Source organism: Cordyceps militaris (genome assembly GCF_000225605.1).
Source record: "Cordyceps militaris CM01 unplaced genomic scaffold CCM_S00001, whole genome shotgun sequence".
Taxonomy (NCBI): Eukaryota; Fungi; Ascomycota; class Sordariomycetes; order Hypocreales; family Cordycipitaceae; genus Cordyceps; species Cordyceps militaris.
In genome coordinates, this window is record NW_006271969.1 from 940,495 (window position 1) to 966,291 (window position 25,797).

The 25,797-nt window shown below is 56.7% G+C and overlaps 7 protein-coding genes across 7 annotated transcripts; 2 read left to right on the top strand and 5 right to left on the bottom strand.

Annotated features, from left to right (window-relative positions):
* Positions 1 to 205: 205 nt before the first annotated feature.
* Positions 206 to 4,694, bottom strand: CCM_00255 (Vacuolar multidrug resistance efflux pump; the record flags this gene model as incomplete). The annotated part of the gene is made up of 3 exons (XM_006665415.1): positions 206 to 1,815; positions 1,867 to 4,417; positions 4,476 to 4,694. The coding sequence occupies 3 exons, from the start codon at positions 4,692 to 4,694 to the stop codon at positions 206 to 208; spliced, it is 4,380 nt and encodes a 1,459-aa protein (XP_006665478.1).
* A 1,192-nt stretch (positions 4,695 to 5,886) lies between these two features.
* Positions 5,887 to 7,302, bottom strand: CCM_00256 (Lipase, secreted; the record flags this gene model as incomplete). Its single annotated transcript, XM_006665416.1, has 1 exon — positions 5,887 to 7,302. The coding sequence occupies one exon, from the start codon at positions 7,300 to 7,302 to the stop codon at positions 5,887 to 5,889; it is 1,416 nt and encodes a 471-aa protein (XP_006665479.1).
* Positions 7,303 to 9,453: 2,151 nt separating this feature from the next.
* CCM_00257 (Aldo/keto reductase) lies at positions 9,454 to 10,602 on the top strand (the record flags this gene model as incomplete). The annotated part of the gene is made up of 1 exon (XM_006665417.1): positions 9,454 to 10,602. One exon carries the CDS (start codon positions 9,454 to 9,456, stop codon positions 10,600 to 10,602), a length of 1,149 nt encoding a protein of 382 aa, XP_006665480.1.
* Positions 10,603 to 11,771: 1,169 nt separating this feature from the next.
* Positions 11,772 to 13,172, top strand: CCM_00258 (DUF6 domain protein, putative; the record flags this gene model as incomplete). Its single annotated transcript, XM_006665418.1, has 1 exon — positions 11,772 to 13,172. One exon carries the CDS (start codon positions 11,772 to 11,774, stop codon positions 13,170 to 13,172), a length of 1,401 nt encoding a protein of 466 aa, XP_006665481.1.
* Positions 13,173 to 13,624: 452 nt separating this feature from the next.
* Positions 13,625 to 15,055, bottom strand: CCM_00259 (uncharacterized protein; the record flags this gene model as incomplete). The annotated part of the gene is made up of 1 exon (XM_006665419.1): positions 13,625 to 15,055. One exon carries the CDS (start codon positions 15,053 to 15,055, stop codon positions 13,625 to 13,627), a length of 1,431 nt encoding a protein of 476 aa, XP_006665482.1.
* Positions 15,056 to 15,880: 825 nt separating this feature from the next.
* Positions 15,881 to 16,651, bottom strand: CCM_00260 (uncharacterized protein; the record flags this gene model as incomplete). The annotated part of the gene is made up of 1 exon (XM_006665420.1): positions 15,881 to 16,651. The coding sequence occupies one exon, from the start codon at positions 16,649 to 16,651 to the stop codon at positions 15,881 to 15,883; it is 771 nt and encodes a 256-aa protein (XP_006665483.1).
* A 969-nt stretch (positions 16,652 to 17,620) lies between these two features.
* CCM_00261 (two-component sensor protein histidine protein kinase) lies at positions 17,621 to 25,230 on the bottom strand (the record flags this gene model as incomplete). The annotated part of the gene is made up of 2 exons (XM_006665421.1): positions 17,621 to 24,950; positions 25,091 to 25,230. 2 exons carry the CDS (start codon positions 25,228 to 25,230, stop codon positions 17,621 to 17,623), a joined length of 7,470 nt encoding a protein of 2,489 aa, XP_006665484.1.
* Positions 25,231 to 25,797: the final 567 nt, after the last annotated feature.

A 25,797-nucleotide genomic window follows, 5' to 3' on the forward strand; every position in this document is an offset into this window, starting at 1 on the left:
GAGGCCGACATCACATGTATATAAACATTCTTTAAAAAATGCAGGATGGGTTAAAAGAGTAGACGGAAATCCACAAGAGGCTGACGTCGGTCAATAGTATATTGGATTTGAATATACGACCCTGCGGCTCAGATATGCAGAAGCCAGATACAACAATATACATGTGCCCCATATCCAACCCTGTATCAAAGATCGGGAGGCTACTTTACAGATCTCTCCGCGCAGCATGCATGATGACGCCGTGTGCCATCTCCAGAACCACACTGACATCCAGAATCGACTCCTCCCTGCGCGCCGCTACCAGCATGGTGCATCCCGGGAACGACTCGCGCATGATGTCCTGCACAAAGCCCTGCCGCCAAAAGTCGACGCCGCTCGTCACCTCGTCGACGAGCACGACCTTGCTGCGCGTCGCGCGTTGCCGCAGAATCGCGCGCGCAATGCACACGAGCTGCATCTCGGCAGGTGCGTAGCCCGCATCGTCGAGCAGCGTGTCGAGGCCCTCTTTGCGCTGCAGCGGTGGCCAGAGGCCAAAGCGGCGCAGCATGTCCTCGAGCGCCCCGTCGCGCTGCGCGGCCTCGTCTTGCTCAATCTGCCGCTGCACGGGATCCGTGCTCGCCGCCTGGTTCATGGTAAAGGGGAGGAGGTTGACGCGGATCGAGGCGTCGAGGTGGACCTGTTCTTCCGAGATTGTGACGAGGCGGGATCGAATCTCGTCTCTTGACAGCGTCGCGAGATCGACGCCGTCAATCTTGATCGTCCCGGTGTATTCGACGAAGCCGAGAATGGCATTGAGCACCGACGTCTTGCCGCTGCCAGAAGAGCCGGTCAAGCCGACCCGCTGCCCAGGCTCAATGAAGAGGGACAGATGTCGCAGCGCAGGTGGCGTGTCCGAATTCGGCTCATAAGTGGCCGTCACGTCCACAATCTCGATATTCCCCGCCGAAGGCCACAGCGGCGGTGCGACTGTGACCTCCCGCTCCGGCTCTTGCGGAGTTCTCTGTAGAAAGGTACTTAGCCTTTCAAGCGCGCCAGTGGATGTCTCAAGAAGCGTGGCGACTTCAAAAAGTCTTTCAAGTGTCCAGCCGAATTGGGACAGAGTAAGCAGCGACAGACCGATAGCTGCTTCTGTGGTGGCATTGGGGAAAAATACCACATATGAAACGAAGCAGACTGCGATACTGCTAGTTAGTAGTCCTATTACGACTACCAGCCACTGCTGGAAGTAGTAGAGATAGTAGAATGCTCTTTGGCTAACATTTAAAAGCCCAAAACTGATCTCAGTGTCGGCCTTGAGCCAGCGGAAAGCGCGCATGTACATGATGCCATCGGCGGTCTCTTCAAAGCGCTTGAATAAAGGTGCCTTTGCCTCGACATCTAGATTGCGCAGCTGGCGGGATGTCTTGGAATAGAAGCGCTGAAGACGATATAGCGCAAGCACAAGGAGCGGGAGGATGGCGACGAAATAGGACGCGCCAGATATAATGATGGAGGTTTTGATGATAATGGAGAAGACGGCGTATGCGGTTCTCATGGAATAAAAAGGCAATTGTCGCGAAAACACGACAGCATCTTGGTCAAACAGGGTCAAGACGGACCCCATGTTGACGACGCCCAGATAGGCGAGCGTTGAACCGGCAATGGTATTCACGAGCTTCTTATGCAGTTCAAGCGATGCCCGTGGGGCAAGTTTAACATACAGCAGCCAGTACGAGAGTGTGCCAACCAAGCATGTACCGCCAGCCACAGAGGCATAACATATGAAGAAGCCGTTGTCCTTTGAACCAGAGTTGAACCAATCTCGGAGGTAGATATCTGAGTCAATCGTTAGCTCACGACAAAATGGCACATAGGTTAGTATCTTACTAGGGAACTGCTCTCCAAGAGAGAGGCAAAATACGAGCAATGCGTATAATGCGACAGGCAAGTACCCAATAGGCTTGATATAAAGGGTGGACAGTGGTGTCGGAATAGGCTGAGTAGCGACTGCTCCCCCTCCGAAAACACAAGACGACTGCCTTTCAAACTCCAAGGAGCGGCGTATGGCTTCCCTTTCGGCATATTCGACTTCTTCTGAAGGACTCTCAGGCGCGGAGTCGAGCACGTTCTTCACAGAGGCCGCAAATGAGGGAGTCTGGAATGGCTGATCCTCGAGAGAGGCGTAACCGCGACCGTCAAGAAGTAGGACTCTATCAGAGACGTCAAGGCTCTCGCGCAAATACGATACTAAAGCCACGGTAATACCCATTTCTCTCAGCAAACCACTTGCGCCAAACAGGTGAAAGATGATGGACACTGCCGTCTTTCGGTCAAGAGAGCCAAAGGGGTCGTCGAACAGCATCACTGCAGTGCGTGCGTACACTGTCCGCGCGATGCCGATTCTCTGGCGCTGTCCGGTGCTCAGATTTCTGCCGCCAAGGCCAACAATGTAGTCAGCTCCGCCAGGGAGGTGAGCCAGATCATTCTCAAGCAGACAGCAGCCGACCACCCTTCTGAAGAAATTGGCGTTGTAAGGCAGAGGACCGATGATGTTGTCCAAGATTGAAACATCCTGCAGCCAGGTCACTTGGCCACAAATAGCCATGTCTTCGTTCTGGACACAGATGGCACCCTCGACAAGCGAAGCCTCACCGAGCATGCCATGCAGCAAGGTGCTCTTTCCAGTGCCAGGAGAGCCGACTATGGCCGTGATTGACCCTTGTACTAATGAAAAGTCGACACGGAAAAGGACAGGCTGCCGTACGCCAGGAGGGGCAATATCGACGTCAACCATTTCAACGGGCTGCACAAATTGCTGGTGCCTCGGCGGAATGCGTCGATGCTTGGGAGCGTGCTTATTCTTGATATAGCGGTACTCGTCTCTTTCTGGCAAGCATAAGAATTTCTGAATCCCCTCGAAACGGCTGCTGAGAGATGATATGGTAGAGTGCATGTCGAGGAGCCGACCAAGAGGGCCCTGGATGGCCGCGACAAGTGCGAGAATAGGAAAAATTACATTCGCGGGGACACCACCGGCATATTCCTCTCTTGAGAGTGCCTTGCTAACGATCCAGACGGGCGTCATTAGGCTCGCTATTTGAGCCAATGGGAAAGTGACCGTCTCGAGGTTTCGGTATGTCTTTGACAATTTTACCTCTTCCTGTCGTAAGCGCTGAAGAAGATGCACAATAGTAGGGCCGAGACCCATCATCTTAATTGCACCGAGCTGATAGATAACGGAAGTAGTCATTGATACCCGAGTTTCGGCACTCTTGTTGCATGCGGAAAGTGCTGGTTCGGTCGCGAAGCCCCAGAACCACGAAATTATGTTGGAGACCAAGACCGGGACAGCCACGAGGAAGCTCGAGTTTCCAATAAAGAATGAAAGTGTATATATTCCAAAACAGGTCTCACAGCATATGATTGGAAACTCCACAGCTCTGGGCAGTGCGGCAGCAATGCCATCAATGGAAGTGCTCATGAGAGAGACTGTAGCGGATTCACGCGCGTCCTTGTACGAGATACGGTGAGTCTTTTCGATGATTTGTGTAATCAAGCTTCCCCGTAAGCGTGTGACCATTAGATAGTTCATGTGCGTATACGATGATTTGGCAATGGCCATGCCAACAAAAACTCCAACAGTAGCAGCGATCAAGCAAGCTTTGCGCGTGAGCGAAACCTGCTCTTGGCCCACAACATCGATGACTGCTTTCAAAATGAAGGGCTGGCTGAACGTGCACACGGCAAAAAAGAAGCGCGGGACCAGAATTCGTCGCAACTCAGTTTCCCAAACTGTATAACACGTCGCCATGAGGCTCTCGCATTCGAGGTGCGGTGCTTCTTTGCCGTCGATTTGGGCTGTGCGTCGCGTCTTTTCCATCTTTTCCTTGACTTCGTCACTCAGCTGCCAATAGCTCTTGAGCTTGTGGTATAAGCGGTCGGATGCGAATTCGGGAGCAATGGGCATGAGATTGCCGTTTTCGATGGTAATGCGAAGCTGCCTGGAAATGGTGAGCGTTGGAAACACAAACCAGGCACGGCGCCTCTTCTCTTCTCGCAGAGTTTCGTCTGCTGCCACCAAGGCAGCATTCTCGTTGACGACAAGTAGCTTCCTTGGAAATATCTCGAGGAATAGGACAATGAGTCGAAAAAAACCAGCCGCCGCAGCAATGGCCGAAGCTGAGGACAGCCCTTGATCCAAGTAAAAAAGGTGGCATTTGGCAGCGTCCATGATGCATCCGAGAAATACGTATAAAGGAAGCAGCGAGGAGGCGCGAATTCCGTGGCCCTGCTCGATGTAGAGGATGATGCCTATGGTGAGTGCAGCAACCAGATCGATCAGGGCTGCGGCGACCATGGCATCTGCTTGGGGATCGAGTCGCATACGGCGGAGAAGGACGTTGGAGAATTCGAGACAGATGAGGGAGCCGGCGGCAAACTGAGACGATACAGGTTAGATATCTGGGAAACAAGAGGGCGATTGGTAGACAGCTTACCAGTTTCAGGCGCGGAAATGGGAGGTGGCGCAAGTACACTGGCGCCTGGGAGTAGTGACGCAGGAAAAAGGGCGACAGGGCCAGAACCAGAGCGAGGGGCGAGATTTGGAGGACCAGTTCGTCGTATGTAAACGTCGCATGAACGGTGGCGGCCGCCTTTCCAAACAGGTTCTCGCAGTACGACTGGTGCGCCATGCTGTCCGCCGCGGTCGAGTCCATGGTTGGCTCAACCAATGGCAACGGGCATGCAGCGGGCTCGTAACAATGAGCAATCTTGCACGCTCATGTAGCGTCGTGGGAAAAGAAAAAAGGAAGAAATAAGAAGACTGTGTTGTTTGCCGCCGTGCGAGGGAGGTGCTTCGACAAGAGTTGACATTGAAGTGTGGGGTCGTCGGTCGTCGGTCGTCGTGCGGTCCGCCCAGTTTTTACGTGGGTAAATTTGTTAGCCCAAACTCCATCGCTCCGGCCGGGGGATGCCAAGCTTGATTATTATTAGCTGCAAGATGTCGAGGGGGCGGACACTACTGGTAATAATAGCTCATGGATCATACATGGTTAGATGGCGATGGCAAGATGGGGTGGCGGCATGGGAGGCCCAGGACGAGCTCACCCGAGCGGGCTGCGACAAGGCTCGCTCCCCAGACGGCGAGTTATGCGCTCGTATCCGCTTACGATCTGTAGGATTGGTGTACGAATTAGTAGAACTACGGTAACGACGCAAGGTGACCCATGCCCTGTATCCTGCACAAATGCTGTCCACCAAGCAGCAATGTAGTCAGTCAGGCACGCACGAGTACTCACTTATTCCTATGCACACCGGTGCAACTCTGGTCCGGCCCGGCCCGGCTACGATTGGAATTGCCACACAAGACAGGTGCCGTACCAGTTGGCGCGAGCATCCTTGGCCATCCTTGGCCTCCTTGGCCTCCTTGGCCTGTCCACTCACACAACACAACGCGACAGCCTGCTGACAGGGTGCCAGCGGGGAATGGTCCGCTCTACGAATATATATAGTGTACCGTTTATTCTCATCTCCCAAGCGCCTAAATCATAATATAGGCAGCCACTGTTCCCTCCCATATCTTGTCGTCAAACACCTGAAACTGGTACGAGCCTTCCAATTGGCCCCTCCCTGCAGGGAAAAGGGTGACGAGAAGCCACCAGCGTTATCAAACCGAAATTACTAGGAATGTACTGTCCTCACATCCTGCGGCACTGTGGCGCTTGACTCGGTGGGTGGGCGTCTACCGCCAACTCTAGCCGTCCGTTGATTCGATTCTACGCAGCAGTCATCTTAGCTTCTGTTGGGTGATTTTTGCGTTGGGGCGGGATTTGTTTCTTTCATTATTTATTACATATACTTCTCTCCCTTTTTGAACGTTGTGCTATTGCTAAAAAGAAAAAAGCTGCATCATCGCGTAACTGCGCCGCTCTTGATACCAGCTAGCCAATTCGCATCTTGCTTGCCCAGGGCAGCTAAATAGTTAATCAGCCCTATAGCCAGGGGCTCCAACGAGATGCCAAAGGCAAGGGGGTTGAGGGTGCTGTCAAGAACAGTCTTGCTCGTGCACCCAGAAGCAATCTTGTTGTTGAACGAATCGTCCGCAAACTGGAGAGCGTCGGGAAGACCAAGCACAGCCGTCGTTCCATGGCCACCATTTCCGTACTCGACAAATTGAATCGTGGCGCCATCAGCGCACCACGTGTCGCGGGTCTTGGCCGCCGGTGCGTATGGGACGAGCTCATCGGGTTTGGCATGGAACATGAGAAAAGGCACCGACGGCTTCTGCGCCTTGTCGACGCCCAGTGTATTATCCTGTAAGACGGAGAGCAACGTTGGGGATGCGAGAATGTCCTTGCCAGCGCTCTGATACTTGGTGTCGAACAGAGACTGGAACGGGAAAGCAACGAGGTTCGGCACCGTGCATTGGGTGTCGGCGATAGTGAGCACCTTTTGCAGGGCCGGCGTGGCGAGCTCATCCAGGAACGGCTTCAGAGTGGCTCCATACGCGGACGGCTTCCGGAGACCTGCGAGGGAAATCGTCTCGAAACCACTCAAGAGCTTTCCGTCAATCGACTCAAAAATGTACGTCAGGTTAGCAGGGATCCCACCCGCCGTCCAGCCTTTGACGGGCAGCTCGGGGGCATAGCTCGGCTGCAGCGCCGCAGCCCAAGCCGTGGCAAGACCGCCGCCCGAGTAGCCGGCGCCGACAATGGCCGGCTTGGTCGTCGAGAGGCCCAGGGTGCTGCCAAAGTTGGACACGGCCCTCATGCTGTCCAGGACGCCCATGCCAGCGAGCCGGCCCGCGGTAAAGGCCGCGTCCGGGCCCTCATAGTCGGGCGACGAAACAATGTAGCCCTTGAGAACGTAGAGCTCGATAATCAGCTGCTCGATGGCATTCGTGGTGAAGATGGACGGCAAGACGCTGGACCCGAGGCGGTACGTGTAGCTGGGGTTGCACTGCGTGGCCGAGCTGTCGTAGGCCGTGTTCCAGGTGACGAAGCGGTCCCGCTTGGCAAGGGCCGGCTTGAAGACGGTGGTGACGCCCGCAATGGCGGATCCGTCAACGGCCGTGGTGCGGTACAGGATCTGGTACGTCTCGATCGGGTTGGGCACGAGGGCAAAGAACGACGACACGACTTTGCGGGAGCGCAGGACGGCCCCGGGACTGGCCGACTCGAAGCCGGCCGGCGGGACGTAGAACGGGTCCTGGCCGGGGGTCGGGATCAGCGCCCGAGGAGTGTCAATGGCCCGGCCATGAACCGAATGGAGAGAGGTGGCGAGAAGAAGGATGGCGCGAGCCACGGACCAGAGAGTAACCTGCATGATTGGGTTATGTGTGAAAAGTCGTCGTTGTTGCAGGTCCTGGACTGCCTTGACTTTTTCTGACAATTGGCGGCTGTCGTGTGGTTTGAATACATGAATGACAACCAAGCCAGCAGTGTATCTCACACAAGTACAAAAACATCTGCCCGAGGTACTATCCATCGACGCGGAGCATCCTGCAAGGACGCGGCCTCCGGGCCCGTTTCAGCTGCAAAAGGCAACAAAGAATGTCGTGACGCCCTTGGATCGTTCTGGGCCGCACGCGCGCGGAGCCAGCGAGTACAACTTCCTCGGTCGAGAGGCCCAGGATGATTTCCATCGACGAGGGGGGGGGGTAGTACCATTCCCCATGCTGAGTAGTATGGTTCGATCGTATTCATGGTGTTTTCTTTTTGCGCCAAGCATCTCCAAAAAAAGCTCGTGCCTCTGGGGGATAGATGACTTCGATGTCGAACAGGAGGGAGGGACCAGCGGCGGCGCAATCTGCGCCCCGACAAGCGCAAACATTCGACGTTCGACGTCGAAGAGGGACTAGAGCCGCGGCGGCGCAATCTACGCCCCGACAAGCGTAAACATTCGACACAATTACGTACATGGACGAGGAGATGCACTAGACGGAACTTACTCCATGGGTCAGGTATTCACATTCCCCAGCTTTCTCCGCACTTTCTCCGCATGAAACCCTTCTGATCAGCACTTCAAAGCGGTATGATCCATATGTCGAGTCCGGTGAATCCACGTCGATGAAAAGCATCGTCCGCGGCCGTAGACTCGTTTAGGGCTTCAAGGCCGATGGTCCACCCCCGAATTGAGCTCTCTCAGCGAACAATGTACGTATGGCAACCGGAACATGTTGCTCACTTGAACACTCCGGCGCCGCTTTGGCCGCGGCTTACACATGCGAACACTCGGGGCTACATTCTGCTCGACGTCGTTCATGTCTCATGGCCAGCTATACGCTAATGTACGGTGTAGCTAACAATAGAGTTCTAGTTGGAAAGATTCTCAATCAAGCCCAGCCTAGTCAAGCTGCTGTCAAGTCAACGCACTCTTAGTAGGTAAATCCTGAAATCCACTAAACAATACTCTGTCAAGGTTCGACCTATCAATACCGGATCAACGCCCGCCAGCCTCGTGGCGGTGGCGGTTGGAGACTGGGCACGCAGTTTTGCTTTCCCACAGCGGCTGAATGTTGGGAGCTTTGCTGAGAGGCAGACGAAAAAAAGGGTAAGGATATGGAAACAAGACGGATAATTCGGTGGTTGTAACTGGGCTTTTACCTTCCTGCCTTTGGTCGTTCCGGGGCTGCCAGCGCGTTCGTTCGGCTGAGAGACCTGGTCAAATAACACTACATAAGAAATTCGAGTATTCGTACCCGTACACGCCAGGCGCCGGCTCGAAAATCAACCCGATACACATGAGGATAGCCTATAGAAGCAGCTTGCATCGGCCGATGGGGTTTATAAAAAGCCAGTACAGACTCATGTCTCCCCTCCGTGTCCATTCCCGTCGAACACGAGCCATTGGTCGGCTACACTGTAACGAAGCGAGCTGAAACATTGTAAGGTAGAATATCTAGTTAATCATCGTGAAACACTTGTTTCTGCCTTTGTACGCGTCGCAGTGCTCGTCAGTGATGTTGGCCGAATCTTGTGCTTTGCCTCTGGGGCGCCGATTGCGGAGGTGTTGCTGTAGCGTCATAGTGAGCAAGCTCAAGTCTTACAAATGTTCACCAGGTTTTCCATAGCGAACAGACGCCACGTTCGCCTCCGACCAATAGCTTTGGCTATTCAATGATGCTTGATACGGCCGTCGAGTGGCAATTGCGCCCAAGAGACAGCCAGGCAGGAACGGGAACCCCAACTTATACCCCGCCATCTGGCAAAGTCTCCAAGAAGACGATATTGAAGTCGAATGAGGATGTACGATAACGAGTGTACCAGAGTCACCGTTTCTACAAGTCTCCAAGCCGTCACGACTCTCGGGTATAAAGAAGAGGGGCAACGGAGCCGTTCGGAAGCAGCACCGATGCCGTATCGCGGGCTAGTTAAAAGCTCCCCCGCACCGGGCTAGTTCGTGGGCAGCTCTCGCCACCAACATCTACATGTACAGGAACCGACACATACAAAACGATCAAAACGACCAAAAGCAATGCCTCTCATCGTCCCGACTCGCACCCAGCCCAGGGTCATCCTGGGTCTGATGACGTTTGGCCCGACCAAGGAGGCCGGGGCGCGCATCACCGACACGGCGACGCTCGGCCGGGCGCTCGACGTGCTGCGGGCGCGGGGCTACGACGAGATTGACACGGCGCGCATCTACATCGACGGCGCGCAAGAGGCCTTTACGCGGGAAGCCGGGTGGAAGGACCGCCACTTTACGCTGGCGACCAAGGTCACGTACCCGCAAACGCCCGGCGCCAACAATGCCCAGGCGGTGACGGAGTCTGTGGAAAAGAGCTTGAAGGAGCTAGGCGCCGATTGCGTGGATGTAAGTGAGGAACTGGGTCATCATCCGCATCACCAGCATGAAATGCTGCCTCCAACACCGCCCGGAAACGTCACTAACACGCGCGCGCAGATCCTCTACCTCCACTGCCCCGACCGCGGCACGCCCTTTGCCGAGACGCTCGAGGCGCTCGACGCGCTGCACAAAGCAGGCAAGTTTGTGCAGCTGGGGCTGAGCAACTTTGCCGCGCACGAGGTGGCCGAGGTAGTCATGACGTGCAAGTACAACCACTGGGTGCGGCCGACCGTGTACCAGGGCATGTACAACTGCATCACGCGGCACATTGAGAAAGAGCTGTTTGTGGCCTGCCGGCGCTACGGCCTCGACATTGTCGTGTACAACCCGCTCGCGGGCGGGCTGCTGTCGGGCAAGATCAAGTCGCAGGACGTCGTGCCCGAGAGCGGCCGCTTCTCGGACGAGGCGGGGGTGCTGGGCGACCGGTACCGCGCGCGCTACTTCAAGGACGGCGTGTTCCGCGCGCTGCAGATTGCCGAAGAGGCCGTCGCCAAGCACGGGCTGACGCTGATTGAGACGGCGCTGCGGTGGTCGGTGCACCACTCGGGGCTGCGGATGGTAGGCGGGAACGATGGTGTGATCTTGGGCGTGTCGAGCGTCGAGCAGCTCGAGAGCAACCTGGACAGCATCGAAAAGGGTCCGCTGCCAGAGGACGTGGTCAAGGCACTGGACAGGGCGTGGGAGGCGGCCAAGCAGGACGCGGCGCCGTACTGGCACGGGACGCTGGAGTACTCGTACAATACGCAGCAGGCGCTGTTTGCGCCAGGTGCCAAGTAGAGGGGTTTGGGTTGAAGAGTTTGCGTTTTGCGTCTTGTCGTGGATGCTTTCGTCCGAGGTATGCGGCGACTGACGGTGGCGCCAAGTACATGTGGATGCTGTCCTAGGCAAAAGATGTGATGAATGACCTTTCAAAGAGATGCAGGAAAGAGTAGCCGCAGATGTGTAGTTAAGCATAAATGAAGCGGGCGTCGTGCAGGTGACTTCCGTGTGCGTGTGACCACGTTGTCTGTAGGATGCAGGATGCTATAACTAGGTTAGTAGGTAGCACTGAGGCGTTAAGCTGACCAGTGACCACCATGTGCTGCGCGTGGACTCCAGACACAGAGGAGCGCTGAAGCCAGGCGGTGCCTCGAGCGCTTGTGGCGGGGAAGAATACGGACGAAGGGAGGTTTTGGTGGGTTTGGTGAGTTTTTTAGGGGCTCAGAAACTGACAGGGCCACTTCTTAGGCTTGCCTTCAGCGCCTCGTTGGCGGTTGGTGGAAGCAAATCTAGACCTCCTAAAACCCCTAAACGTTGCCCACTGTTTCTTCTCTCGTCCCTCCATTCACTCATCAGTCCGGTCAGTATCCGGAACTGCAGTGGCTTGGCTGGCTTGGCTGCGTGCTGTACCCTGTAATACGCTGTGCTGCACAGTGACAGTGACGGCTCAGCCTCGATCGGTGGCTCTCGTCACCGGTCGAAACGCACGTCCGTCCCCTAACTACCCTTCCTCTACCCGCGCCCCATCAACTCGCCGCCCAACGCCCTTTTTCTTCTTTCCCTTGTTTGCTTTTTATTCTTCATCCGAGACCCTCTCCCCCTCTCTCTGATTCCTCCCACCGAGTCCAACTCTCAACAAGTCGTCCCACCCACCATTCCAACCTCCGATCCAAACAACCGACCCAAGCGTCGTTATCGTACCCGCCCAGAACGCTTACCGTTGAGAAACCAATACATGCCAGACTACGCAGCCTCCACATCGACAACAAACGGCGACCCCGTTGCGGGAACTTCCTTTTCGACACCTCCTCTCACCACGCTGAGCCGGCCGACGGTCCTTGCCGTAGAATTCGTCGCCTTTGCTTGCTCGCGTGACTCCATGCCCTGAGCGACCGGGCGCCGCCCCCTTATCCCTCCCTCCGACAACTCGCTTCTCAAACCAGACCTTGAAACGCTCCCCCCCAGCCATGGCGCGACCAAACGAGGGCATCTACGGCACGCCGCTCCTCGCCAAACCCGACGACACCGTCGCCGGCATCTCCGCCGCCGAACGCGGGCGCTCCAACGGCACCCTCACCCCGAACCGCGCCGCCGTGCCCGCCATCACCAGCGGCGCCCGCCCAGCACTCTCGCGCCGTTCCACCGCCATGCGCTCCCGCAGCCCGCGCGGCTTCGCCGCCGAGCAAGCCGCGCGCAAGAAATACACCTATGCCGCCTTCTTCCTCGTCGTCTCCCTCGTCGCCTTTTGCCTGCAGACGGAGCTGAGCGCGTACATCCAGCACGATCTCGGCTGGGACAAGGCCTACTGCATGATGTACTTTACCCACAGCTCGTGGGTCGTGCTGTGGCCGACGCAGCTGCTCATCCTCCGGCTGCAGAAACTCGACCAGCCCTGGCCCGTGTTTTGGCGCCGCCACACGCAGCTGCTCAAGACGACGGCGCTCATGGTGGAGATGCAGACGCTCGACGTGTTTGGCACCACGCTGCAGTACAGCGCCCGCTCCGTCCGGTACATGCTGCGCGTCACGGCCGTCGTCACCAGCGCCCTCACCGTCGCCGGCCTCTCCTGGTATATTGCCGTCAGCATGACGACGCCCTCGGACCTGACTGCCATCTACAACTGCTCCGCCTTCTTCGCCTATGCCTTTTCCGTGCCGCTGCTGCGCGAGCCCTTGCGGCTAGACAAGTCAGTCGCCGTGCTCATTGCCATTATCGGCGTCCTCGTCGTCGCATACGGCGACACCGGTAGCAGCGCCGCAGACGGCAGCGCCGGCACCTCCTCCTCCTCTGGCCCCGACGCCAGCGCTGAGAGTCGCTTCCTCGGCAACATGGTCATCGGCTTCGGCTCTGTCCTCTACGGCCTGTACGAGGTCATGTACAAGCGCTTCGCCTGCCCGCCCGACGGCGTCTCCCCCGGCCGGGGCATGATCTTCGCCAACACATTTGGCTCCCTCATCGGTCTCTTCACCCTCACCGTCCTCTGGCTCCCGCTGCCGCTGCTGCACATGCTCGGCTGGGAGACGTTTGCGCTGCCCGATGCCGCCACCGGTCGCCTCGTGCTGCTCGCGGTCCTCTGCAACGCCGTCTTTAGCGGCTCCTTTCTCGTCCTCATATCCCTCACCTCGCCCGTGCTGTCGTCCGTCGCGGCGCTGCTCACCATCTTCATCGTCGCCCTCGCCGACTGGGCCCTCACTGGTCAGCCCCTCTCGGCCGCCGCCATGCTCGGCGGCTCCATGATTGTGCTGGCGTTCTTGGCGCTCAGCTGGAGCACCTACCGCGAGATGACGGAGCACGAGGCGCAGAAGCTGGCCGTGGACCTGACCGACAGCGACGACGAGGACGGCAACCTCAGCGGAAGCGATTCATGAGCAGCTCATCGTCTTCCTCGCTCTTTTTTTTTCTTTTTCTGCGTTTTATTGCCACAGCCCGGTTTTCTATGTTTTTTTTTTCTTGTATTATTCATTGTGTCGTGTACCACGCACATGTCTTAGTTTTGGATCAAATCTTGCATATCTGGGGTTCATCTTTTGGGGGGCAAGCAACATGGCGTATCACAGTAGACGCCTACCGAGGCTGGACAGTTTTCATAGAACCCGTGGGGAAATGGGTGGTCACACCTCAATGCATGCGGCACGACGTGTCCGATTCTTTGCTGCTCGAAATGTAGTGTTCCTAAGTCTGCGTAACGCGAACCGGAAGCCGGCCGACTCCGACACATGACACCCCCCACCTGTCTGAACCCTGCACCCCAAGATCCCAACACCCAACACCCAACATGACACATCCTTCACAGCGCTGCCAAAACGCCAAATGCAGCATCTCACGCCAGTCGCCGCCTCCTCCTTCTCTCCGCCTCCTCCCTCACGATATTCCTGACCAAGCGGCCCTTCTCCGCCACCTCCCAGCAGGACGCGCTCGCCTGTGCCGTCTCGACGGCCTCGGCCCAGGCGGTGCCGTCGTCGACGTCGACGTCGCCCGTCTCAAACACGCGGAGCGCCTGCCACTCGGGCCGGGGGCCGGGCACGAAAATGGCGCCAAACAGCAGCTCGTACACCGAGTCGCGCTCCGTGAGCAGATCCTCCATGTCGAGGCCCTCGAAGCGGCCGCCGCCAACGTCGACGCCGCGCGGCATGATTTGCACGTACAGGGCCTCGAGGCGCGGCGGCACCAGCGCGGCCACGGCGCGGAGGTGCGTCGCCATGGGCATGACGGCGACGTACTCGAGGCGGCGCAGGGACGCGCGCAGCGCGCGGTGGTTGTTGGCCGCCAACAGGCTGAGCAGCGCCGACGGCGGCGTCTGCCCGTAGCCGTTGGTCTTGTAGATGGACACCGAGGAGCCCTCGTTGACGACGAGGCAGGACCACGACCGCGCCGGCGGAAGGAGCTCGCACGGGAAAGGCCCGTCGTCGTCGCTCGGCGGCGCAGAAGCCGCCATGGTCGCGGCCGACACCACGGGATCCGGCAGCGGCGTGTCGTCGCGCGCCGCCGCGGGCCGTCGGTCCGCGCGGGAGACGGAGAAGATATGGTACTGCGTCATGAGCAGCGGCTGGCAGCGGATAAACACCTTGAGGCTGAGCATGGTTGCCAGCACCACGGGCGCGGCGATGATGCTCACGCGCAGCGGGTCGACGACGCTCCACAGCATGTCCCAGAACCAGGTGTTTGGCCAGGTCGCGTGCCCGGCGTCCTCGGGCAGCCCGATGCTGCTCGCCGTCTCGGACAAGATGACGCTCTCCGCCATGTCCTCGTCGTCGTCCTCTTCCGCGCCGACGACGCCGGCATGCGGCAGCAGCCCGAACCGGCCCACCAGCTCCGTCGGGTCATCCATCAGGTGCTCCGGACACGGCACGAGCATCGTCAGGCCCTCGACCGCCGCCGCCGCCCCGAAACGACGGCGTCGCAGAAACACCAGCAGCTCAAAGCCGGCCGCCACCGCCGCCGCCTCGTCCAGCCCCGGCTCCGGCTCTTGCAGCCTGCGAAACGTCCACAGCACGTGCCGGAACAGCCGCGGCAGCACAACCTCGCGCCAGCGGTGGCACACGAGCGATATGTTCTTGAGCGGGTTGTGGCGGCCGCGGCCGCGGTGCGCGGCCGCGTGGTACGTCTCGAGCAGCGTCACCGGGTCCTCGCGGAAGCGCGGGGCCAGACGAGACGAGTCGTCAAAGTGCGCAAAGACGAGGACGAGCAGCTCGTCGGGCAGCTTGTGCACCGGTGGCCGGGCGGCAGGGGTGACGCGGTGCGTTGGTGCCATGTGTGCTTTGTTACTACCTCCCCCTCTGCGGGAAGAAATGCACGGAAGAATGGATGATTTTGTTTTTTACGGATGAAGACTAGAAGAGAGAGAGGCGAACCCAAGGAAGGAAGAGACTGGGAAAGAGAAGAAGCAGATGGAAAGAGAAAAAAAAGGCATCAGGCCATATTGATATATGCAGTCGGCGTAAGAGCCCGCGTAAGAGGAGGGGGTCATGCTTCTTGCTTCCCTCTCCGCTGCCTGCACATGCTTTACTTACCTCAGCCCCCCCCCCCCCTCCGTCGTCCGGTGTCGTGCGCCCATGTACCCAGAGCACCGGGCCGGCTCGGGAGCAAGCGGGGGAGGCGTCGACCTAACTTATAAACCACGAAGCTTGCAGGGGCGCTTTAGTGAACGCACTTCGATCTCGTCTTTCACCGATTTGAGATCGCAAAAGGGCTTTCTTCTTTGACTCCTTCTTCTCGATGCCCAATTCTTTGTGTATTGCAGGGAGAGGGGGATATCTACATGTACCGGAGGACCTGCAGGAACTTGACCCGTCATCATCTCTCTCTCTCTCGCCCCCCCCCTCCTGCACTGTTGATCCTTGCCAAAAGCACGCGAACCCGCGCCCGCTCCCAGATTGATTGATCCCCTCCTCTCTCGCTGTTCGCCTAAAACACGGCGCCCAAACCGAGACCCAAGTTGCCGCCCTTGCCCGGAAACTCTTTGGCGAGTCGAAGTCGTCGGCGTACTAGACAGCCTGGCGGTTAGCTTCTTTTTTTTTATGTTTTTTATTGTGGCTTGTCAATCAGAAAATCGCAAGGATAAGCTCAAAAAAAATCGTCAAGTCTTGTTCCGCTTACCCTTTTCCATCCCTTCGTGAATCGGTGGCTGCGCCGCCGCCGCCGCCTCCCAGATCCGACAACACCACATAGCCACGAGCGCATCCATCTCGTCCCTGCCCATGGCCCTGACCGTCGTCAAGCTATACTCCTTCTTCCCTCGGTCCTGCTCCTCCCGCGCCAGTCTCTCGCCCTGCGCATCCGTCCACTCGTACGCGCCGCCGTGCGCCTTGCCCACGCAAAACAGCGGCCTCTTCCGCTCCTCCTCCTCGTCGTCCACAAACGCCGGCTCCCCGTACCGTCCCTTTTCCAGCACCCGCAGCACCCGCCAGCGCCGCAGCCCGTACGCCTTTTTCAGCCCCCACGTCCCTTGCTGCGTCTGCTTGGTCCACGGCTTCACGTAGTACGGCGGCGTGCCGCTGCTGGTCGGGTGCACCAGGTCCATAATGTGCCGGCGCCGGACTCGGACCCGCGGCGTCACCAACACGTCCCCGTCCTCGGCCTCCACCTCGCCAAACTCTTTGGCGTCCTCGTCTGTCGTCAGGCTGGCTTCTTCGGCGCCGCCGCGGACGCTCCGCTCCACGCGCGTCAGCTCCACGCACGTCGTCGCCGGCCCGAGGTTGGCCACGCCCCGGTTCGTCTCGTACAGCACCGGTCCCGTGGCGGAGCCCGCGCGGATGCTCTGGCCCGCGAGCACGAGCAGCACCGGCTCCTGCAGCGCGGCCACGCAGCTTTCGTAGCTCGGCGGCTGACTGGTGTCTTGCGAGTACATGTTCTTTTATTAGAGGGAGAGAAAAGTAGTGGCAAGTCAAACGTGGTGGATGTAATTCAACCCGGTAGTGTTGACGATGATTTCGCTGGCGTTTCTCCCCTTCTGGCTGATGAATGAAAGATGGAAAAGAGCAATGCCGTCATCGCAAGCGTCATAGTAGCTGGCCCTTTTCCCCGGCTGGGAGCTTAATACAGACAGGCCGCAACGTGACGGAAACCCACCAAGCATTCCCACTCACAGCCTGATATGCGCGCCACCGGGCAACATCAACCCACCATGGTCGCGCATTTCCTCCATCAGCAGGCCGTAGCCAAGCTTGCTTCAACGCTGATGCCAAGCCATACGTACAGAAGCAAAGGCTCACTCATTGGCTCTCTGACTGCATATGGACCCAAGGCTCGCGCCACACCACCTCCCCAGAATGTCATCATTTCATCCATGACCAGGACTGCAGCCTGACGTCGTTTTTTGCCATTCTTCTTCGGCAAAGCTAGAATCACAGTCAACGACGAGACTTTTCAAATACACGGTAATAAAAAAAAATTAATTAACTATCGCCTCATCCATCATGCTGAAAACAACAAATCTAATCATTAGACTAATCAACAATCCATACATGCGCCAGTTTTCGTAGCCTCACTATCCAAAGCCGAAAGACAAAGGGAGGGAGGGAAAGAGAAAAAAAAAGATTTCTTGCAAATAATAATGAGAAATGCCTGGCTAAACCCAAATGTCTCGCTTTCGTTCCCATTCCCCCCCGTCCCCTGACCATACCCATGTTCAACGCCAAATGTAGGCCAAGGAAGAAAAAAAAGAACAGATTCGCTAAAAATGACAATGAAAAGAAAATCCAGAGAGGACTAAAACTAAAACCAGCCACTAATATACATTAGCAGCATCTTGTGCCATGACCCATCACTGCTCCATTGCCCGCATGATCCGTAGACATTCGCCTGCCTTCGTCGCACATCAGCTCTCGCTCTTACCATTCGCCATGGTCCCATTCCCGTTCTCGGCCAAAGCTTTGGCTTTGCCATCCGCGTTTGGTCGCATCGATTGGGCCTTGTCATTGTCGCGGGACGGTTCAGAGGGGCTTCGCGTCGTCGATGCCGAGCTGGTGATGGACCGGCTACGGCTTGGAAACGTCGGCGTGGACGACCCAAATATGGGACTGTCGCACGCGAGGAGCGCTTCCGAGTCAAGCGGCTGGTTAAAGACGGCGCCCTCTTCCATAGGATCCATGCTAGCTTCCGTCCGCAGCGCTTGGCGGTTGAATGTCTGCTCGTGGACAGGCTCCACAACCGCTCTCAATCTCGCGTCATACTCGGCCTGCGAAATCTCCAGCGGGCTGGGTGACGGTGTCGGGAATGGATTCTCGGGCGCATTGACATAGGCGTCCAGCTTCCGCCGAAGCACATCGGCGCGCACTGGCTTGGCCAGATAGTCATTCATACCTGCCGCCAAGCACTTTTCTCTGTCGCCCTGGATCGCCGACGCTGTCATGGCAATGACAAGAATCTTTCGCACAGCCTCCATCGGATCCTTGCGAATGAGCTTTGTCGCTTCGTAACCATCAAGAACAGGCATCATGACGTCCATGAGTATAATATGGTACGGCTGTCCTTCCTTTGCTTTGGCACGTAGACCCTCAATGGCCTTCATACCATTTTCATAAGCCACAACATGGCGGTATCCGAGCCGCTTCACATACTGAATGGCAATCTTTTGATTGATCGGGTTATCTTCGGCGATGCAGATGCGGATATCCTCCGTCGCGAGCTTGGATAGATTCATAGTCGGTCTGGGAGCCATTTGCAGGTCATAGCTGGGTGACAAACTCGTGTACCGATCAATGGATGGTGATGTTTTGGCAAGCGCATCACCAGCCGAAACATCCGCCTCCGTCTTCTCGAATGTTACTGTAAACCAGGCCGTTGTGCCCGCCGTATCTCCACTTTCTAGCCGAATCTTGCCCTTCATCATGACCTCGATCAGAGACTTGCAAATGCTGAGACCAAGACCGCTGCCACCATACTTTCTCGCCGTTCCAGCATCGGCTTGACTGAACGGCTGGAACAGCTTGGCGAGCTGCTGTGGATGGATGCCGATACCCGTGTCCCGAACCCAAAATGTGAGAGTCGCACTCTTGACAGTTTCCGATTCTAGGCGTGCCCCAATCGTGATGGATCCGTCATCTGTGAACTTGAGGCTGTTGCCAATCAGATTACCCAATACTTGATGAAGACGAATGGGGTCTCCATAAATCAACATCGATGGTAGATTAATGTCTTGAATAATCTTGACATTCTTCTTAGACGTCTTTTCACGGTTGCTGTACGACACAGCGCGCACCACCTCTCGAACCATTTCCTCGGGGTTAAAGGCGATAATGTAGAGCTTCATCTTGTCCGCCTCCATCTTGGAGAAGTCGAGAATGTCGTTGATGACGGTCAAGAGCAGATCTGCAGACACTCGAATCGAGTCGGCCATCTCCATCTGTTCTCTGTTCAGTTCACTATCCCGGAGCAGCTCAGAGTTGCCAATGACACCATTGAGCGGCGTCCGCAGCTCGTGCGACACGTTGGCCAAGAATATAGACTTTGCTTTGGCCGCCTCCTCGGCAAGTTTGACGTTGCGGTTCGCTTCAGCTTCAGCATCTTTGGCCTTGGTTTCCGCCTGACGCGCCTTTTTCAGCGCCGTGCGCTGGAGAGACACCATCGACCGATTTTCTGCAGACACCTTTTCGAGATTCTTCATGGTGTGGGCGTTTGAGTAGCTGATGGCGAGCTGGTTCACCAAGAGCTGCAGCACCGTGACATTGCGATCTGTAAATGAGCGGGGTTCGCCCTCCATATACAAGACGCCGAGAAGTGGTTTGTTGCCGTGTGTGATGGGAATAGCAATGATAGATCTGCCAAGTGGATTCTTTTGCAGCCACGTGTCGTTGACGTTGCCTGCACGCTCGTCAACGCTGAGGTCGGGAATGAATACTGCTTCGCGGAAGCGTGTGCAGTAGAGAACTACATTATCCGCAATCAATGAGTTTGTGGCAAGGGGGAGGCCAGGGTTGTGTGCAGAGGCGCCTTTCTCAGGATCACCACTGGCAGCGATGCACCACGAATTGCCGTCTCCGTCAGGATCCTGTACAACAATGGCAGCAAGAGTAGCCGAACCTCCACAAGTCTGCAAAATGACATCGCACATAGTCTTGAGCAGCTCATCAATTTGCAACACGGATGAAATAACTTGAGAAGAAACCAGAATGGCATGTAGGTCAATCATGTCGAGTGTGGGGAATCCGGGCGCGTCGTTATTCCGCAGATCCACGGAGCCGCGCCAGGCTCCTATTCTGTCACCTTTAGCATCCATAAGATTATGCGAATTGACTTGGGTGAGCTGGTGGTCGTCTTCGCCGTCCGCATGAGCATATTGGCCCGATGATGCCTCCGTGACGAAATCAGTCTGTATTGCGGCATCTGCAGTTTGGTGACTTCGGGTAGGTCCGCGAAGCAGTAACGAGTGCTCCTCCTCAATAGCCTTGGCAACACCAGTTGCCCCGAGCTGACGATACAGGCCAACAGTCTCCAGAAGGGCGGCTCGGGCCGATCGTCTCGCGCGCCGGCGAAGGAAGAAGCCAGCCATGAGGTAATTTCCCAGGGCTTCTTCAAAAGCAAACCCGTGCTCGCTAGCATGGTCCAGGGCCTCTTCATAGTGTTGCACCGCTTCGCCGTGGTTACCAACAAGCTCCACCATCTGAGCCTGGAGCAGGCGCAACCAGCAGAGATAGTTGATATCCGACACAGTTGACCACTCTTTGATCTTGTCAACAAAGCCCTGCATCTCCTTGACAATTTCTTGTGTCTGCGCTGAAAAGTTGGCCGTGGGCGAGCGCGGGTCTTGCATTTGTCTTAGAAGTTGTCCTGCCCTGGCCAGACCGTAAAACAGCAGAATCAGGCGACTGTTCCGCGCAGACCAGAGGGCGTCCAGGTGGTGGTAGCATCGTCCGCCCAGCTCAACTGCTCTTTCATAATGCCCGTACAAGAACAAATTGACTAGCTCGACACTTTCGTACAAGAGAATGGATCGATTGCTCCCTTGCGTCTGCGTCATGAGCCACGTCTTGTATCGAGGACCGTTGTGCTGATCATCAGACATGATACCAAGAGCATCGCCCACACGCGTCTTACCTTGAAGAGCTCGGCATGTCTGGTGGATAGCGACAATCATGGCACCACCTCTTGTGTCAGAATTCCAGGTAGGGATCTCTTCGCATGCGTACTGGCAATAGCTTTCGAGGTCGTCAAGATTTTCGCTTGCGAAGAACTTGGCATGGGCAGTGAGTCCGTAACTGAGAATTGTCGACATCCGATCGCCACCAACGGAAGCTAGCTCAATGGCATATTCCGTCTGCGCGACAGCAAGCGGCATGGAGCAATGAATATGCGCCAGGAAGCACGTGTGGAGCATCTGACCGCGCGCAATGGAAAACGTATCGCGCCCATCATAGAGCAGATCCTGAGAGATGACCCCAAGCTCAACGGCGAACTCGGCCATGGAAAATCGACAGAGGGCTATGACACCCAAGTTCAGGAACGCCATGCCAGACTGCGGGAACGCACCCCGAGTGAGATGGGTCTCGAGCATGACCAGCGTGAGATAGTAGTACTCCAAACAGTCGCTCCACCAGGCGGCAGACAAACATTCGGACAAAACGGCGCCAATTGATGTCATGACTGGGTCGCTGGTAGTCTGGACACCTGTAATCGCGGACCGATCCATCAGCTTGATCTTTGTCGTCAGCTCCTCAAACTTCTTATCGCATGCCTCATATGTAGGTTCTTTTTCCACCTCCACACCGATAGTAGACAAACAATCCTTGAGTGATATCACGGCAGCTATCGAGTTGCCGTTCTGCGCGAAGATGCGGGACTGCAGCACGGAGGCTGGGGCTTTGTCCAGCGGTGTCTTGGCGTTGGCGAAGATGACTGACAGCAAGTCGTTGGCCTTGGACAACTTGCTCATATAGAGATAGCACTCGGCTGTGCGGAGGTAGAGCTGAAGAGTCTCGTCGTAGCTGACATCACGGCTGCCTGGTTCCCATGCATTAGGTTGTAGCAATTGCAGGGCCTTGCTATAATATTTGGAAGCCGTGGGTCTAGCTCCGCTCTCGACAGCTTCTTGGGCGGCGTCTCTGAGAAGTATGCGGAAGTGCTCTCGTTCTGGTAGGTGTGTCTTGATCAAAGCGGCCGCCTTGCAAATGTGCCTAGCAGCGCCGGCTCGTTCCCTTGGATCATCAGCATAGTGTTTCATGAGAGTTTGGGCAATAATGAAGTGCATCTTCTGTTCATTGCACTCCTTCAGTCCCGACGAAGCGTGTATGTATCGGTCATGCGCGAATCGAAAGCGGTCCTCAGTCTCGCTTTGAACAAGGATGTAGGCTTGCACAGCCGCCTGCAGACCCTCGATGGCCTCACCCCGTGTGTACTTGTTGTGCGTGGGAGATTCGAGAGCGCAAAGGGGAGTTTCATCCTCGAATTCGTAGTCGGCATCCATCAAACGGCATATGAGTCCAAAAGAAAATGAGCTTCCTATGAGAGCTGCCCACGCCAGAACAGCTCGTGCCGCCGGAGGTAGTTCGTTGAGTCGACGGGTAATGAAATCAGTGTCGAGCACGTCAAAGTCTTTTTCGCCTTGAAACTGGGCAAATATTTTGTCCAAGTCGTAGTGCCACTGGGAGTCGCCATAGTTGTACCAGATGCATCGCTTGCGGTTGCATGTGCTGAGCATCTCTCGGATATAAAATGGATTGCCCGCCGTTTTGGATTGGATGACCATGGCAAGCGACAAAATGTCGTCGGTCGGTCTAGCTAGTGTCGCGGCAACATATCTCAACACTTCGGCTTCCGTAAATGGAGCCAGTTTCAGCGTCGTCAGGGCAGGCCGACTGCTTTTGGGTAGTTCTAGGGTCTCTGTGGGATATATTACGCTCTGCATCTTCTCGGCAGAAAGCTCTTCAGGCCGGTGCGTGAGAATAACGACCATTCTCATACGAGAGCTAATGACTTGGGTGATGAGCTCCAGGGACTCTTCATCGGCGAAGTGAAGGTCTTCCAAGCAGAAGCAGATGAGCTTGTGGTGTGTGAAAACGCGGAGGACGTCGAGGAAGGTGTTGACAAATCGTTTCGTCTTTGTCGAGGCGCCAGCGCGCAAGAAGTCATGCGCGGTCTGGGAGGCAATGCTTGGTCCACCACTAGAGGAGCTGGGTGAGATGCCTGGCGAGGAGCCTCTGCGCTTACCACCACGGTTATGGTTGCGCAGCCCCGGGTTTTGCGTTAGTGAGATAGTGCGGGAAGCTACAGTGTCTGCCGGGCCTAGCAGAAACTCGGGGAGACCCAGACTTTTATGCAGCATGGGCCAGACCGGGCGGATATACTGCCGCAGGGCTTGGTGGAAGGGCGTGTCTGTGTTTCTCTCGCCCCATACCTGCTTGAAGAGCGATGACAGGAGCTTAATAAGGGGACCATGTGCGGCTCTCCTGGCTGAATCGAATTTCGCCGTGGCACAATATCCACGTTTGCGAATATCGGGCAATACAGATTGTATCAAGCAACTCTTCCCCAGGCCGCCAGCACTCTCAATCACAACGACTTCACATTGGCCTCTACGCCTAAACTTGGCAGCTCCGAGCTGTCGAGACAGCGCGGACGCCCCGGAATCCATGCCACCATGACGACTCCCGTCATAGGCAGAGCTGTCGACAGCAGAGTTTGTGTCATTGGACATGGACTGGTGGCGTTCCCAACGGCGGGTTATACGAGGAGCCGGGAGGGTGCTGATGGAGTGTGATGTGGAGGCACTGTCTGAGTTTTGCGAATCGGTCTGCGCGGAGGACTGGAAGCTCCCCTTGAACATCTTCTGATCGTTGATGGATGTGTGGGTGAAGGAACCGCTTCGCCGGGTGTTGCCGTCGCCAATCGAGCTAGCGCCTTCACTAGAGGCGTCATCGGCGAGAAAGGCGTCGTTGCGGAAGCTAGAGCCATCAGAAGACTTGGGGTGCGGACCCTTGGCCTGTGAGGAGTGACTTCTGAATACACGGTCAATGACACGAAGTAGTTTTTTCTTTTCCTCATCCCTGCCAACCATGGCGGTAGGCAGTAAGAAAAACGACGATACATCCTTGGAGCCAATCTGCATGTCAGCAAGGGCTTGCAAGTCTCCTTTGCTCATATACTCCTGCACCGAGACTAAATCGTGGCGCAAACCACTGGCGGAGAGATAGCGGTCAGCCACATTTTTGGCCGTACACCTTTGTATGATGCGTCCAATGACATCAGGGATGCCTAGGCGAACAGTGGTGACGTTTGGTATTTTCCTGTTCAGGACGCCCTGGACAATATCGAGGGGGGTGTCGCCACTAAATACAGGCTGTCGCGCGAGGAGGGTCCAGAAGAGGACGCCGAGGGAGTAGATATCGGTACGGCTATCGGGCTCGGCTGGCATGCGGCCGGTCTGCTCGGGGCTGATGTAGAGAAGCTTATTTTTGGCGCCGATTTCTTTGGACAGCATTGACCAGCCGGTGCTGGTTAGCCCATGCTCGAACGATCGCAGGCCGGAACCAAAGGATACGATCCGAACCTGGTTCGCCTCGACGTTGAAGTGAAATGCATCGCCACGAATCTCGCCGTGGATCATGCCGTGGTGATGGTGGAGAGTCTCGAGGCACTCTGCGGCGCCTATGGCGAAATTGAGAAAATGCTCCAAACTGATAGTCTGCATGGGAAGAGCTTCGGGCTCGGAGTATGATTGATACGACTCGCCATCCTTGCGTGCCCTGTAGAGTGCAGGGCCCATGTCCAGGACATGGAGCAGGTAGTTGGGGCCAATGCGTTGGTAGACGGTGATGACGAGGGCGGCGCGGTCGCCCGAGGTCGGGGGCAGCCTTATGAGATCGACCGGGCGGACAATGTGGCGGGCGTTGGGGTCGGCCTTGGCAAAGAAGCCATTGGCGATTTGAAAAGCCCGCTCTTCGCGGATAGTGTGAAGGGAGATACGGGCAACGATGGGTTCTTCGGTGTAGGCGGACTCGGTAGCAGAGGTCAAGGAGGTCGTCGAGGGTGGGCGCGAGAAGAGGGACGGCGAAGGGAGAGGTTCGCTATCAATGGCAGAGGCCGGGGTGTTTTGGCCGCCATGTTCTGCGGTCGAGGGACGCAGCTTGCCACCGAGTGCCGAGCTCGCCGTGTGTTGGGACGAGGCGGATGGCGTCGGGGCTTGGGGCACAAGTCGAAATCCAAAAACATACCTGCAACGCGATACACGGTTAGAAAAGAGGGCATATTTGGTAAGTACGAAAGAGAAGGACCAAGCGAGAAAGTTGGCGTTAGGTTGAACAAGGCTCGTCAAGATGGTGGGCAATGCCCCGCAGGCGGCGGAATAACATACCAGTAATCGTAGGTCGAGTGAATGGGGTGGATGGACTCGTCCCAGGTGTAGCCGGCTATCTGGCGCAGACGCTCAAAGAGACGCGGGGGAGGCGGAGGGGGATCGAGGGTCTCCTCTGTGACGACAGCGGCACCGACCATGATGGCAGGTGGCGCGCAACCATGGATCAGCCGCGCTGGCAGGTGTCGCTACGAGTGTCGGATGATTGTCCTGCCAAGCAAGACTGGCGACGAGAAAGAAGAGGGGGGCGGGGAGAGCAGAAAAGGACACAGAGTCCAACGAAGGCCGGTTGGAGAAGGGCGAGGGGAGGACGAGGCCGGAGGGGGCGTGAGGAGGCAAGGTCGTTGGGGCGGGAATCAATCGAACGGAGAAGGGGACTGGGCGGGCAGCATGGTCGAAATCGGTCGGCGCGGCTGTCGATGGATTGCTTGAGAGAGTTGCGTGAGGAGAGAGAAAGCCGGTGGTTTTTGCTCCAAATCAGCAGAGCTGGGATGGAGGGAAGCTCAATTCGCCCAGATACGTCACTTGTGCAGCAGAGCAGAGACAGAGTCTGCAAGTGTTTGGAGAAGGGCGGCAGCAAGCAATCTGGCGGCGGCAGCAGCAATTGGCCAGAATACCTACCTAGTGAGGTGTAGGTGGGCAAAAATCGCGAGCGGTACCTCGAGAACCCGCCAATGTGCACCGTACAGGGTGGTACGTACCGAACG